This window comes from Anomaloglossus baeobatrachus, chromosome 6 (assembly GCF_048569485.1).
Source record: "Anomaloglossus baeobatrachus isolate aAnoBae1 chromosome 6, aAnoBae1.hap1, whole genome shotgun sequence".
In the NCBI taxonomy this organism is placed as follows: Eukaryota; Metazoa; Chordata; class Amphibia; order Anura; family Aromobatidae; genus Anomaloglossus; species Anomaloglossus baeobatrachus.
Genome location: NC_134358.1, coordinates 288459284 through 288471925, shown reverse-complemented (window position 1 = coordinate 288471925; position 12642 = coordinate 288459284). Strand labels below are relative to the sequence as shown.

Sequence of the window (12642 nt, the reverse complement as noted above, 5' to 3'; positions counted from 1 at the left end):
AAGACCCCCTGAGGTGACTAAACAATGGAGCTCCCCCACAAGTGACCCCATTTTGGAAACTAGAGCCCTCAAATAATTTTTCTAGATGTTTGGTGAGCACTTTGAACACCTGGGGGCTTCATTCACAGAAGTTTATAACGTTGAGCCGTGAAAAGAAAAAAAATTTTTTTTACCACAAAACTGTTGCTTCAACTAGGTAGCTTTTTTTTTCACAAGGGTATCAGGAAAAAATGCACCATAAAACGTATTGTCCATTTTCTCCTGAGTACGCAGATACCTCACATGTGGTGGAAAGTAATTGTTGGGCGCATGGCGGGGCTCAGAAGAGAAGGGCACCATTTGACAGCAAAATTGATTGGAATCATTAGCGGACGCCATGTCACGTTTTTAGATCCCCCCCCCATGGTGCCTAAACAGTGGAGCTCCCCCACAAATTACCCCATTTTGGAACTAGACCCCTCAAGGAATTTATCTAGATGTTTAGTGAGCCCCTTGTACCCCCAGGGGCTCCACTGAAAGTTGATAACGTTGAACCGTGAAAATTATTTATTTTTTTAAAAATTTTTTTTCTTTTTACAACGGTATCAGGAAAAAATGCACCATAAAACGTATTGTGCAATTTTTCCCGAGTACGCAGATACCTCACATGTAGTGGAAATCAATTGTTTGGGCGCATGGCGGGGCTCAGAAGACAAGGAACGCCATTTGACTTTTCAAACGCACAGACGCGGTGCACTGATCGGCCGCTGCAGGAGGCACGGTCGGATGAGATACAAAAAACGCTGTTGATACGGAAAAAAAAAAAAGTCACGCCAAAAATTGAGCAGGGATGTTGATCCGCGCTCAGCGGGACGCACGGATAGATGCGATACTTTTTTTTCCGTATCCCCGACGCTTTTTGTCACGCCAAAAATTGAGCAGGGATGCCGATCCGTTATGTGCATCCCTGATCAGCGCTTGGCGGGACGCACGGACAGATGCGATACAAAAAGCGTTGGGAATACGGGAAAAAAGTCCCGCCGAAAACTGACCACGGATGCAGATACGTTATCTGCATCCCTGATCAGCGCTCGGCGGGACGCACGGACGCATGAGGTGTAAAAATAGAAAGGGGATAGAGGAAAAAAAAGAAAAAAAAAAGTTATACTCACAGTACCCAGAGGATTAGCAGGAGGAACAGAAGGCAAGGAACAGCTTTACAGCAGCAGCCAGCAGGCAGGAAGTTGGACAGCTTAGCAGAAGACCCAGGAAGAAGGACCCAGCGATGGAGGCAGATGTGATCGGCTGGTGAAGACAGGTAAGAGGACGTCGGGGGGACAGCAGAGGGGGACAGCAGAGGGGGACGGGGACAGCAGAGGGGGACGGGGACAGCAGAGGGAGAGGGGGAGAGCAGAGGAGGGAGATACCGGAGGAGCTGCAGAATAGAGATCACGGGGGAGGCCGGCAGACTGGGATGTCTGGGGGCAGACCGGGATGTCTGGGGGCAGACCGGGATGTCTGGGGGCAGACCGGGATGTCGGGGGGGCAGATCGGGATGTCGGAGGGCAGATCGGGATGTGGGGGGGCAGATCGGGATGTCGGGGGGCAGATCGGGATGGCGGGGGGCAGATCGGGATGGCGGGGGGCAGATCGCAGGGGGGCACGGGCAGGGGCCATTACGGGAGCGCGCAGGAGCAAATCACAAGAGCGCGCAGGGGCTGCAAGAGAGCAGGGGAGGAGGGATACCGGAGGAGCTGCAGAATAGAGATGGCGGGGGGCAGATCGGGATGTCGGGGGGGCAGATCGGGATGTCGGGGGGGCAGATCGGGATGTCGGGGGGGGGCAGATCGCAGGGGGGCACGAGCAGGGGCCATTACGGAAGCGCGCAGGGGCTGCAAGGTGAGCACAATACTCACCGCTCCTGCTCCGTGACGTGACAGCAGCAGCAGCGGTGGCGTGGTACCACTAGTACCAGCCAGTGCTGCACGCTGCAGACATGTTGGGGGAGGGTCCCCAGACCAGCACAGGCCTGGGGAGGGCGGCCACCGGCAGATCAGACCGCCCCACTGCACACTGATTGGAGCGATTGCGCGTCATAGCACGATCGCTCCAATCAGTGCTGCAGGGGGGGGGGGGCCACGGTGTCTGCTTGCTTCCAGCCAATGATCGGAGCTGCTGCAGCCCCGGTCCTAGCTGGATTTTACAAGATCACACTATTTTTGGCATTTTTTTTTGCCGAAAACAGCGTGATCAATGTGATTGGCGGTTCCGATTTGAACAGCCAATCACATCGATCGCCTATGGGGGTTGGCGATGCCACCCCCCCTGGGGTCAAGCAAAGGTCCCCTGCTGTAAGAAACAGCAGGGGACATCATTTGAAAGCCATTGCTATGGCCACGGCAATCAAATGAAGTTTAGGCAGTAAAATTACGTCCCTGGTCGTTAAGTCACGTTAAAATAGGACGTAATTTTACTGCCCGCGGTCGTGAAGGGGTTAAGGACCTGCTCTCCCTATCTGCCACCCATTTTCTTTCTCTAACCTCTTTCAGCCTGACACAGCTCACTAACTCTTCTACCAATGATGATGGGAATACGCTGTACCTAGTCTTCTCCTAGTTCTGCTCAGTACATGATATTTCTAACTCCCCTTTCCCACTCTCTGACCACAATCTTCTGTAATGTGTCAAGAACTGTCTCCACACTCAGGACATTCCCACTTATCACACATACAGAAATCTAAGTGCCATCAATACTCAGCAGTTTATGAGCAATATATAGTCATCTTTAGCTCCCATCTCCTCCCTCTCCTATGCAGACTCTACATTGTCACATTATAATCAGACTGTCACGGTCCTGACTTGCAGTGCGTCTTCTGTACTGTGACTTCTTTCTGTTCCTGTGGAGCCGATATCTGCCTGTGTACCGCGCGGAATATCCTGCTGGTGTCTCGGTGCTGTTCTGTATTCCTGTGGGTTGTTTCCCTACATCGGGTCTTTTGCTGGTGATGGGAGGGGCTTGCCCACATGCTCTGCATTCCGGGTAATTGCTCTACTTTATCAGGGGGCATTCTCGGCCGGAGCGGTGCCAGTCATATTTCAGAGTTTCTTGCAGTGCCTAGCTCCTGGTTTGCCTTGTGATTTGATCTTGGCTACTTGACCCTGGACTGTCTTTTGACTTTGCTCTGCCTGCCCCCCCTGACCTTGTCGTTTCCATTCAGCTTCTGACCTTCGACCTCCTCCTGACTCCATTTTTGCCTGCCCCTTGTGTTCCATACGTACTCTCCTGGTTACCTGTCCCCTGGTCTGAATCCAGACCTCGTTCCTGTCTACTCCCAGTAATTTGTTGTGTCCTCTCGGGACTGACCTCGGCCTGTCTGACTTTTCTTCTGCTCTCGCAGCACACTCATGCTCACTGCACCATCTAGTTGTACACTTTATTCTACACCCCACATGACTATTATCTCACTCTAGTGTGTGAGTGGTGTAACAAAGACATTGCAGACTACCCAGAATGAAGCTGTATCAGCTACACGTCGAAAAACCCAGCACAGACAGTGGCAGCCCTGGCATACTCTGCAAACATGTTTTCTCCAGTACTGTTCAAGGTGTACAGAGCCTTTGTGGAGAAAATCACTTTCAGCAGAAGACGTCATCTATTATAAATTAATGCTCAAAACTTATAACTCTTCTCTCTATCTGGCCAAACAAATCTACTTCACCACCCTTATCACATCACTAGCCAGCAATCCAAAAATAATTCTTTGTAATTCTTCCTTTTGTATTCCATATGGCAGCTTGTCTTTATTATTCCCATGTATATGGTATGCAGTATATGTGCAGAAATTGCTATACATTTGGCATACTAAAATCCAAGCTCAACCCCCCCCTGTATGTGACTAATATAGGTAATAAAATTTCAAAAAATACCAAACAGGGCTACAAATTATGCCTAAAGTTTTACAGTTAATTTGTCTGCAGATTTTTGCGATATAATCTGATAGCATAACATAGGGCAAGAAACCTGATTCTAGGGATGTATCACTTACTGGGCTGCTTGGTGTAACTTTCATAGAATACCTGTTTTGTCTGATTTAGATGTAGCAGAGCTAAAAGAAATGATGCATAACCCACCTACACCCCTGACTGACAGCTTCCTTATGTACACTGAATTATGATCAAGCTGGTAATCAGTGGTGGAATTATATTGATTAGCCTAACTGGTTGTCGCTTGAGCTGAAGTCCAGTAGAGTTCAACTCCAGCTGGGAAAATGTGAGAACATTGAATCTACAACACATAGCCTAATAAGTGACTCACCTCTGGAATCAGGGTCTCGTTCCCTATATTGTGCTACTCCCTAATTAAATAGCAAAAACCTGCTGACATTTTTTTTAATGTTGGCCTTGGTTGGTCCAAGGCTACATGCGCACGCTGCATCTTTTTGTGTTCACAAACTGCAGCCAAAATGCAGCCAAAACTGCACCTTGTCAGAGAGAGCCTGGAAATGTCACTAAAAAAGCATGTAATTTTAGGTGCATTTTTGGTGCGTTTTTGCTGCGTTTTTGTGACAAATGTTGACAAAAACGGAGGAAGAATGAACATGCTGCATTTTATTTGTCACAAACCTTTGACAAATAAAACGCTGACAAATAAACTGCAACATGCGCATAGCAAATCTGACTTCTCCTAGACTTTGCTGGGAAGTCAAATGTCAGAAAGTTCTGACAACAAAACTGCAGCCAAAAAAGCAGGAAAAAAAGCTGCGTGCGCATGTAGCCCAAGAATGATTAAGTAATTATTTCCAAAAATCAACAATAATAAGAAAAAATCCATACCTTTCATAATTAACGTCTTCTAATGGCTGACCTAACTGAAATGCATCACACGACATCCAGTCAGCGGGTTTATTTTTTCTTCTTCCACAACAGGAGAAAACTCCAGTCCTTTTTAGCCTTTTTCCAGGTCGTTTGTGATAGAATAAGTGAATGCAGATGGAGCATAGGCAGCCCATGATCCTTTATAACATACAAGGTTTAGTCGGTATCCACATCGTTTTATACTGAACCATTTAAACTTTTGAGTTCAGTCTGTAAAAAAAGATTCGCTATCACAATCTAGTCAACAGTTCTAAACAGCACCCAAAAGCATTATTACAGGGTAGTATGTTATAGCCGCAGTAAGAAGTCAACATGATAGGCTGCGAAAACCATTTGTCACTGTCCTGCTAGGATTGGAGTATAGGGGATCCAAAGACCTACATTTGATGATCCTGGGTGGTCGCTGTCTCCATAGGACACTGAAGTCAACACTGTTTTCTCTGTATGTTGCACGAAATTGGCAAACAAGGGAAACGGGACACTTGTTCTCTGGTTCTCACAACTTTTACACACTTATGGCATATATTATACACACTTTGGCTCACCCTCATATTTCATATCATTTTGTGGCACATGAACATAATGGTGTTGATTTCTGCCTAAATAATATACAGTGGGTTAAATAAGTATTCAACACATCACCAATGTCGGCAACATCCCATTCAATCCGCATAGGCAAAGAAATCAAACCATAGGTGTCCATAAGTTTAGTAATGTTCAATAATAAGAAATGACACAGAGAAAGAGTATTAAACACGTTTCACACGTCAGTGATTCTGGTACGTTTGTGCTTTTTTTTTATACGTACCAGAATCACTGACATACCCAGATCCATTATAATCAATGGGGCTGCTCACACATCAGTGATTTTTCACTGACTGTGTCTCCGTGCAGCGTACACGCGTGTCTGTGATTGCCGCACGGAGACAAGTCCGTTTTTTTCTGGCATCACTGATGTCCCACGGACCACACTAAGGCGTGATCTGTGAAACACGTACCAGAAAAACATGGACATATAAAATAAAAAACATTTTGAACTCACCCTTCCAGTGACGCTCTCTGCAGCCCGTGCTCTCTGCAGCTTCCTGGCCGGCTCATGAATATGCATGAATGCAGCCAGAGCCGACCCGGAAGTAGCTGCAGAGAGCGGTGGGCGGATGTTGCAGAGCCAAGGAGTTCAGCACCATGGAGAACAGGAACGTGACAGGTGAGCATACGTCCATGTGCAATCACAGATCACGGATTGCACATGGAAAACCCACGTGTGCCGTGAATCACGGAACACGGAGGGACATAGGCATTTTTTACACATCAGTAAAGAACGTCTGTGTTTTTTACTGACGTGTGAAACAGGCCTTAGTGAAATTTAATTAATAGTTTGTTCAAAAGCCTTTGTTGATAAACAGTGCTTCAAGGCGCCTCTTGTATGGAGAAACTAGTGGTATGCATTGCTCAGGTGTGATTTTTGTCCCATTCTTGCATACAAATACTCTTAATATTCTGAAGGTTCTGTGAACTCCTTCTATGAACTCTGAGCTGCAGTTCCTTCCTAAATGTTCTATTGTATTGAGGTCAGGTGATTGGCTTGGCCATTCTAGCAACTTTATTTTCTTTCTCTGAAATCAATTGAGAGTTTCCTGTCTTGCTGAAATGTCCACCCTTGTTTCATCTTCATCACCCTGGTAGATGACAGCAGATTTTTATCAAGAATGTCTCGGTACATTTGTCCATTCATCTTTCCTTCAGTTATATGAAATTTGCCTGTACGGTATGCTGAAAAACAGCACAACACCATAATGTTCCCGCCTCAAAACTACACTGTTGGTATAGTGTTTTGGGGGTGATATATGCATTTTGGCTTATATATGCTGATATATGGTGATATCTGCATTTTGGCCTCCAAGCATGGTGTGTATTATGGCATCCAAAAAGTTCAATTTTGGTCTCATCTGACCAAACTATATTCTTCCAATATTTCACAGGCTTGTCTAAATATTGGTGAGGAAACCTTAAATATGCTTGAACATGCTTTTTGTATAGCAAAGGAGTCTTGCATATAGAACATGCATACAGGCCATGGAAGTTGAGTCAGTGCATTACTTATTGTTTTCTTTGAATCAATTGTACCTGTTGATTTCAGGTCTCTCTGTAGTTCTCCACAGGTGGTTCTTGGCTCTTGGACAACTCTTCTGATAATTATTTTCACTCCTTTGTTTGAAACCTTGCTGGGAACACCTGATTGTGGACGGCTTATGGTGAAATTATGTTCATTCCACTTCAGGAATATAGCCTCAACAATTCTTACTGGAATCTTCAGTAGTTTAGAAATGTTTCTTTAACCAATTCCATCAGTATATTTTGCAACAATAAGGTTGTCAAGGTCTTGAGACAGCTCACTAGTTTAACCCATCATGAGATGTTTCTTGTGTGGCAACTTGGTAATGAAGCATTTAATAGGTCATCAGTTGAACCAGCACGTTTGTTTGTTTTTTTTCGCTAAGTGGCAGGATAGCTTTCTAATTACTGACAGATTTCAGCTGGTGTCATTGCTTTCCATGGCTTTTTGCACCTCTCTTTCTTCATGTATCCAATACTTTTTCCCTATATCATTTCACATTATTGCACATCACTAAATTTATAGACATCTGTGGTTTGATTTCTTTGTGTGGATTGGATTAGTTGTTACTGACATCTCTTTAGAAATTCATGTCAGTAGCACCTTTAGGAATATATTTACTTTTGAAAACTGGTGACTTGCTCAATGCTTAAAGGGAACCCGTCATCAGAAATTTCGCCCAAAAGCTAAAAGATTCCCCCTCTGCAGCTCCTGGGCTGCATTCTAGGAAGGTCCCTGTTATTATTGTGCCCCATGTGAGACCAAAATAAAGCCTTTATAAAGTTCTACCTTTTTGTATGCAGCTTCTGTAAATCCGTCATGGGGGCGGGCTCTCTGCCGTCCGTTATTCTGCCTCCTGGTCCTGTATGCCGCCCCCATCGCTCCTTTCCATATCTGATGCACCGCCCACTGCTCCAGCCATCCCCGCGCATGCCCAGTGCCAGTCTCACAGGACTGAGCAGTGTGACCGCTGGTGACATGTGCGCAGGCAAGTGATTATGGACGGGACTGTGACTGTTATCAGCAAGTACCCGGCCATAATCTCGTGAGCGCGCAAACCTCTCCAGCATTCACACTGAGCTCAGTGTAGATGCTAGACTGTATGGGCTGCTTCCAGGGATGACGTCCCTTTGTCATGTGATAGTATTTCGAACACGCCCCTATCACATGACAAAGGGACGTCATCCCTGGAAGCAGCCCATACAGTCTAGCATCTACACTGAGCTCAGTGTGAATGCTGGAGAGGTTTGCGCGCTCAAGAGATTATGGCCGGGTACTTGCTGATAACAGTCACAGTCCCGTCCATAATCACTTGCCTGCGCACACGTCACCAGCGGTCACACTGCTCAGTCCTGTGAGACTGGCACTGGGCATGCGCGGGGATGGCTGGAGCAGTGGGCGGTGCATCAGATATGGAAAGGAGCGATGGGGGCGGCATACAGGACCAGGGGTCAGAATAACGGACGGCAGAGAGCCCGCCCCCGTGACGGATTTACAGAAGCTGCATACAAAAAGGTAGAACTTTATAAAGGCTTTATTTTGGTCTCACATGGGGCACAATAATAACAGGGACCTTCCTAGAATGCAGCCCAGGAGCTGCAGAGGGGGAATCTTTTAGCTTTTGGGCGAAATTTCTGATGACAGGTTCCCTTTAATTCTCCCGCTGTATAGTATATATTGGCTTGTGGTTCTCCAATGTTCAGAAATTCTATCTCTCAAAAAGAATATGACTGCTGTAGTTTTATAAGAACTAGAGAGTCTAAGTTTGCCGAACATTCCATAACTTTACTGAGTATATGTTTTGCAGTGTACAAATAAGTGCTGATTGCTGAATTTTTCTAAATAATACAGACTGGTAATAGTTGATACATTTTTCTCCATAGTGTTGAAAGACGACAATGGACAGTTGCAGCTACTTTGAAATGTAAGCCTAGCAGTATGATATAAGTAACTGTTAGTAATGTGATATGGTGCTACTATACGCAACTACTAGTGTGTATTATTTCAGTCTGTACACATCATTGTGTTTCTTCCCGTTCCACAGGGCGGAATGTTTCAGCTTAATCTACCACAAGAAGTGCTCTGTAAAGGACAATAATAATATGTACTTTACATGGCTTTATTCTAAGTCCTACATGATCCTGTATCTAAATTTAGTGTCATCCTATTTGTTATAAATTTCAGAAGTGCTCTCCAGCTGCAGAAACCAAATGCTTGTAAAAATGCAAATAAACGTCCAACTCTTAAAGATTCTACTTTAAGGGGTTATCAAAACCAAAAAATGCCTATCTAGTATGAAGCTGCTTGGCATAAATGTATTTGCCATTTAGATGTGTGTGGCCACTTATTTAATCGGTAGTGGTCTACAGTGGAAGCCATTTTTAAAAGGAGCTCTCCACTTTCGCTAATACATAACATTTATATGATCAAATTAAGCTTCCGGATGTTGTTAATATCTACTAGGGAAACATTAGTTTACTTAGGGGGAAGCTGTCAGCAGGATTCTGTGGATTATATGAGGTAAGGGTTTTAACACAGAATTCAACGATGTGTCACATGTTATGCTGTGTTTTGTTGATTACTTAAACTGAGTTTCATCACTAATAATTGCTTTGACTTGCTGGCTTGTGACATGTTGTCCAGAACACCCCTTCTTTTGATTAGCACTTCACTCTCTATAGACTTGGTACATTGAATGGCTGGTGTTGACGGGAAGAGCTTTCTCCACTCTTCTGGATGTCTAAATCTAAAAACTCTGATTGTGTGAAAACTGCTGCACTCAGTAATCTAAGTGATACATCATTAGATTCAGGACCTCTTTGCCTACATTATGCTGCTCTCAGATGAGGTAGCAAAAACCAAGTGACAGCCTCTCTTTAAAGCATAATTTCTGAAATATCAGATGTGAATGTGGACTGCAATCTATTGGTGTGAAGCCTAAAGCAGGCTATATGTATTTCAAGTTTGAAGTTGTATGTAACGGTAGACAGGACTTGTAATTGCTCATGGCCTATGCCCTTTTATATTATTTTAAAAACTAATGTCCAGAAATAAGGTGTTTCCTTTGTCCTTTAACCTCTGAGCTAATGGACTGTTCCATAGACTGGTGCTATGTATATTTGGCACATCCTGCTCATGGTACCATACCGTACTCTGGTGATGTACCTCTTCAGTGCCACATGACGGTGAACGGTGTTACTGTGTCTGGACTCCTGGACTACAAACATTTGGTGAGCCTAGTAACAACCACACTTCGAAATGTACTAGTCCCTGGGGTGGGGGTGGAGGTAAGACGGTGCATCCATGGTGATGCCAAGAACTATCCCAGGTTGACATATGCACAGATTGTGGTTCTGCATTCCACAAAGTGGGAGTGAATAAGGACTTGCTGCATATTATTATCGAAGGTAACTTTCCATTATTCTGAGACTTGTGGGCTAAAGCTGTAACACCTAGTAGTCTGGTAGGCCGCCAAAAATCATATGTGGTAATATGGTCACATGATGTTAACAGTGAATTTCGTCTTGCTGTACTGCCTGGAGAGGAGGGACCAAACGAGGGGCTAGGTAAAAGAGCACCTCCTCAAGGAACAAGGGGCTCAATCCAAGGAGTATACAGTAAATGGTTGTCTCTAGTGAGAATATTTAGGCCTGGTGATTGGGTACTTGTCTTAGTGCCCACAGGGGAGAATATGTTCCTTACCCAGTTCAGGGACCCTATAAGATGGTAGAAAAGGTGGGAGAGGTCAGTTATGTTTTTGCTCACATTTTTCATGAGCTAAACTCCAAGATGTAAGACTTTTTCAATGTACACAAAAGGCCTTTTTTCTTGCAAATATTGTTCACAAAGTTGTTTATGTCAGTGAACATTTTTCCTTTGCAGAGATAATCCATGCACCTCACTGATGTGGCATAAAAAAAATGCTGATTAGGCAGTATGATGAATGCACAGGTGTGCCTTAGGCTGGCAATAATAAAAAGCAACTCTAAAATGTGTGGTTTGATCACATAGCACAATGCCACAGATGTTGCAAGTTTGAGGGAGCGTGCAATTGGCATGCTGACTGCAGGAATGTGCACCAAAGCTGTTGCCCATTAATTAAATACAGTGGAACCTTAATTAACGACAACAATCCGTTCTGGGACTGTGCTTGTTAACCAAGTTTCTCGTCTAGCAAAGCAAGATTTCCCATAGGAAATCATTGCAATGCAGACAATTCATTCCACAACTTGTTAAATGTCCCATCCTGGTCCTCTATTGTGCCATTCCACACACGTACAAACATGCACAAACACACACAAACACGCATGCACACACATATTATGCTCACCTTATATTCCGTTCCATCGCCGATCTCCTGGATCTTGCAGTTCGCCGGTACAGGATGTGTATCGAGTAACCATCACGACGAGGGAGGAACATCTGCTGCCAGACTGCTGACGTCAAAGGCATGAGCCGCTTGCCTCTGATTGGTCAGTGCACTGCCTTTGAGTAGCGGCTGACAGCCGACGTTCCTGCATTGTCGCGATGGTTACCGATACACATCCTGTACCAGTGAACTACAAGAACCATGAGGCCGGCGATGGAACGGAAACTAAAGCGGGGTTTACACGCTACGATATCGTTAATGAATTATCGTCGGGGTCACGTTGTTTGTGACGCATATCCAGCGTCATTAACGATATCGCAGTGTGTGACATTTATGAGCGACATTAAACGATCGCAAAAGCGGTCAAAATCGTTTGCCGCGGTGAGGTCGTCCTGAAACAAAAAATCGTTTTCTTTTTTTTAGCGATGTTGTTCCTCGTTCCGGCGGCACCACACATTGCTGTGTGTGACACCGCAGGAGCGACGAACATCTCCTTACCTGCCTCCACCGGCAATGCGGAAGGAAGGAGGTGGGCGGGATGTTACGTCCCGCTCATCTCCGCCCCTCCGCTTCTATGGACACCTGCCGTGTGATGTCGCTGTGATACCGCACGAACCTCCGCCTTAGAAAGGAGGCGGTTTGCCGGCCAGAGCGACGTTGCAGAGCAGGTATGTGCGTGTGACGCTGCCGTAGCGATAATGTTCGCTACGGCAGCGATCACACAATATCGCACGTACAACGGGAGCGGGTACTATCGCGCTTGACATCGCTAGCCGATGCTAGCGATCTCGCAGCATGTAAACCCCACTTAAGGTGAGCATAATATGTGTGTGTGCGTGCGTGTTTGTGCGTGTTTGTGCAGACTGCAAGAGCGGGTTAGAGCGCGGTGGTTGTACAGAACAGGAAGTGTGTGCGGTGAATATTTTGCTCGTACGGCAAAGCTTTCTCAGAAACTGAGTTACAAATTTACAGCAAGCTTTGCTCGTTAAGCGGAATACTCGCTAACTGGGTTACTCGGTAACCGAGGTTCCACTGTATTCATTTTTCTACCATAAGCCATCTTCAAAGGTGTTTCATTCAGAGAATTTGGCAGTACATCCAACCTTACAACCGCAAACCACACCAGACCAGGACCTCAACATCTTAAACTAACTACCTGCACAGCTGCTACAATAATCGGTTTGCATTATCAAAGAATTCCGGATTACTATTCAAATAAACTATTTTTTTCCTGTGTGTCTGTTTTTTTTAACTCTATACATACCTTGTTGGTAATGGGGTGCCTGATAGATGCTTATCCATTA

General features: G+C 45.2%; 1 protein-coding gene across 1 annotated transcript in view; it reads right to left on the bottom strand.

Moving 5' to 3' along the window:
- The window catches only part of OTULIN (OTU deubiquitinase with linear linkage specificity), a 70689-nt gene extending 65764 nt beyond the window's left edge, over positions 1 to 4925 (bottom strand). The window contains exon 1 of the mRNA XM_075314870.1: positions 4812 to 4925. Within this exon, the coding sequence (XP_075170985.1) occupies positions 4812 to 4867 (56 nt within the window). The 5' untranslated portion in view covers positions 4868 to 4925. The remainder of the gene's footprint in view (positions 1 to 4811) is intronic.
- Positions 4926 to 12642: the final 7717 nt, after the last annotated feature.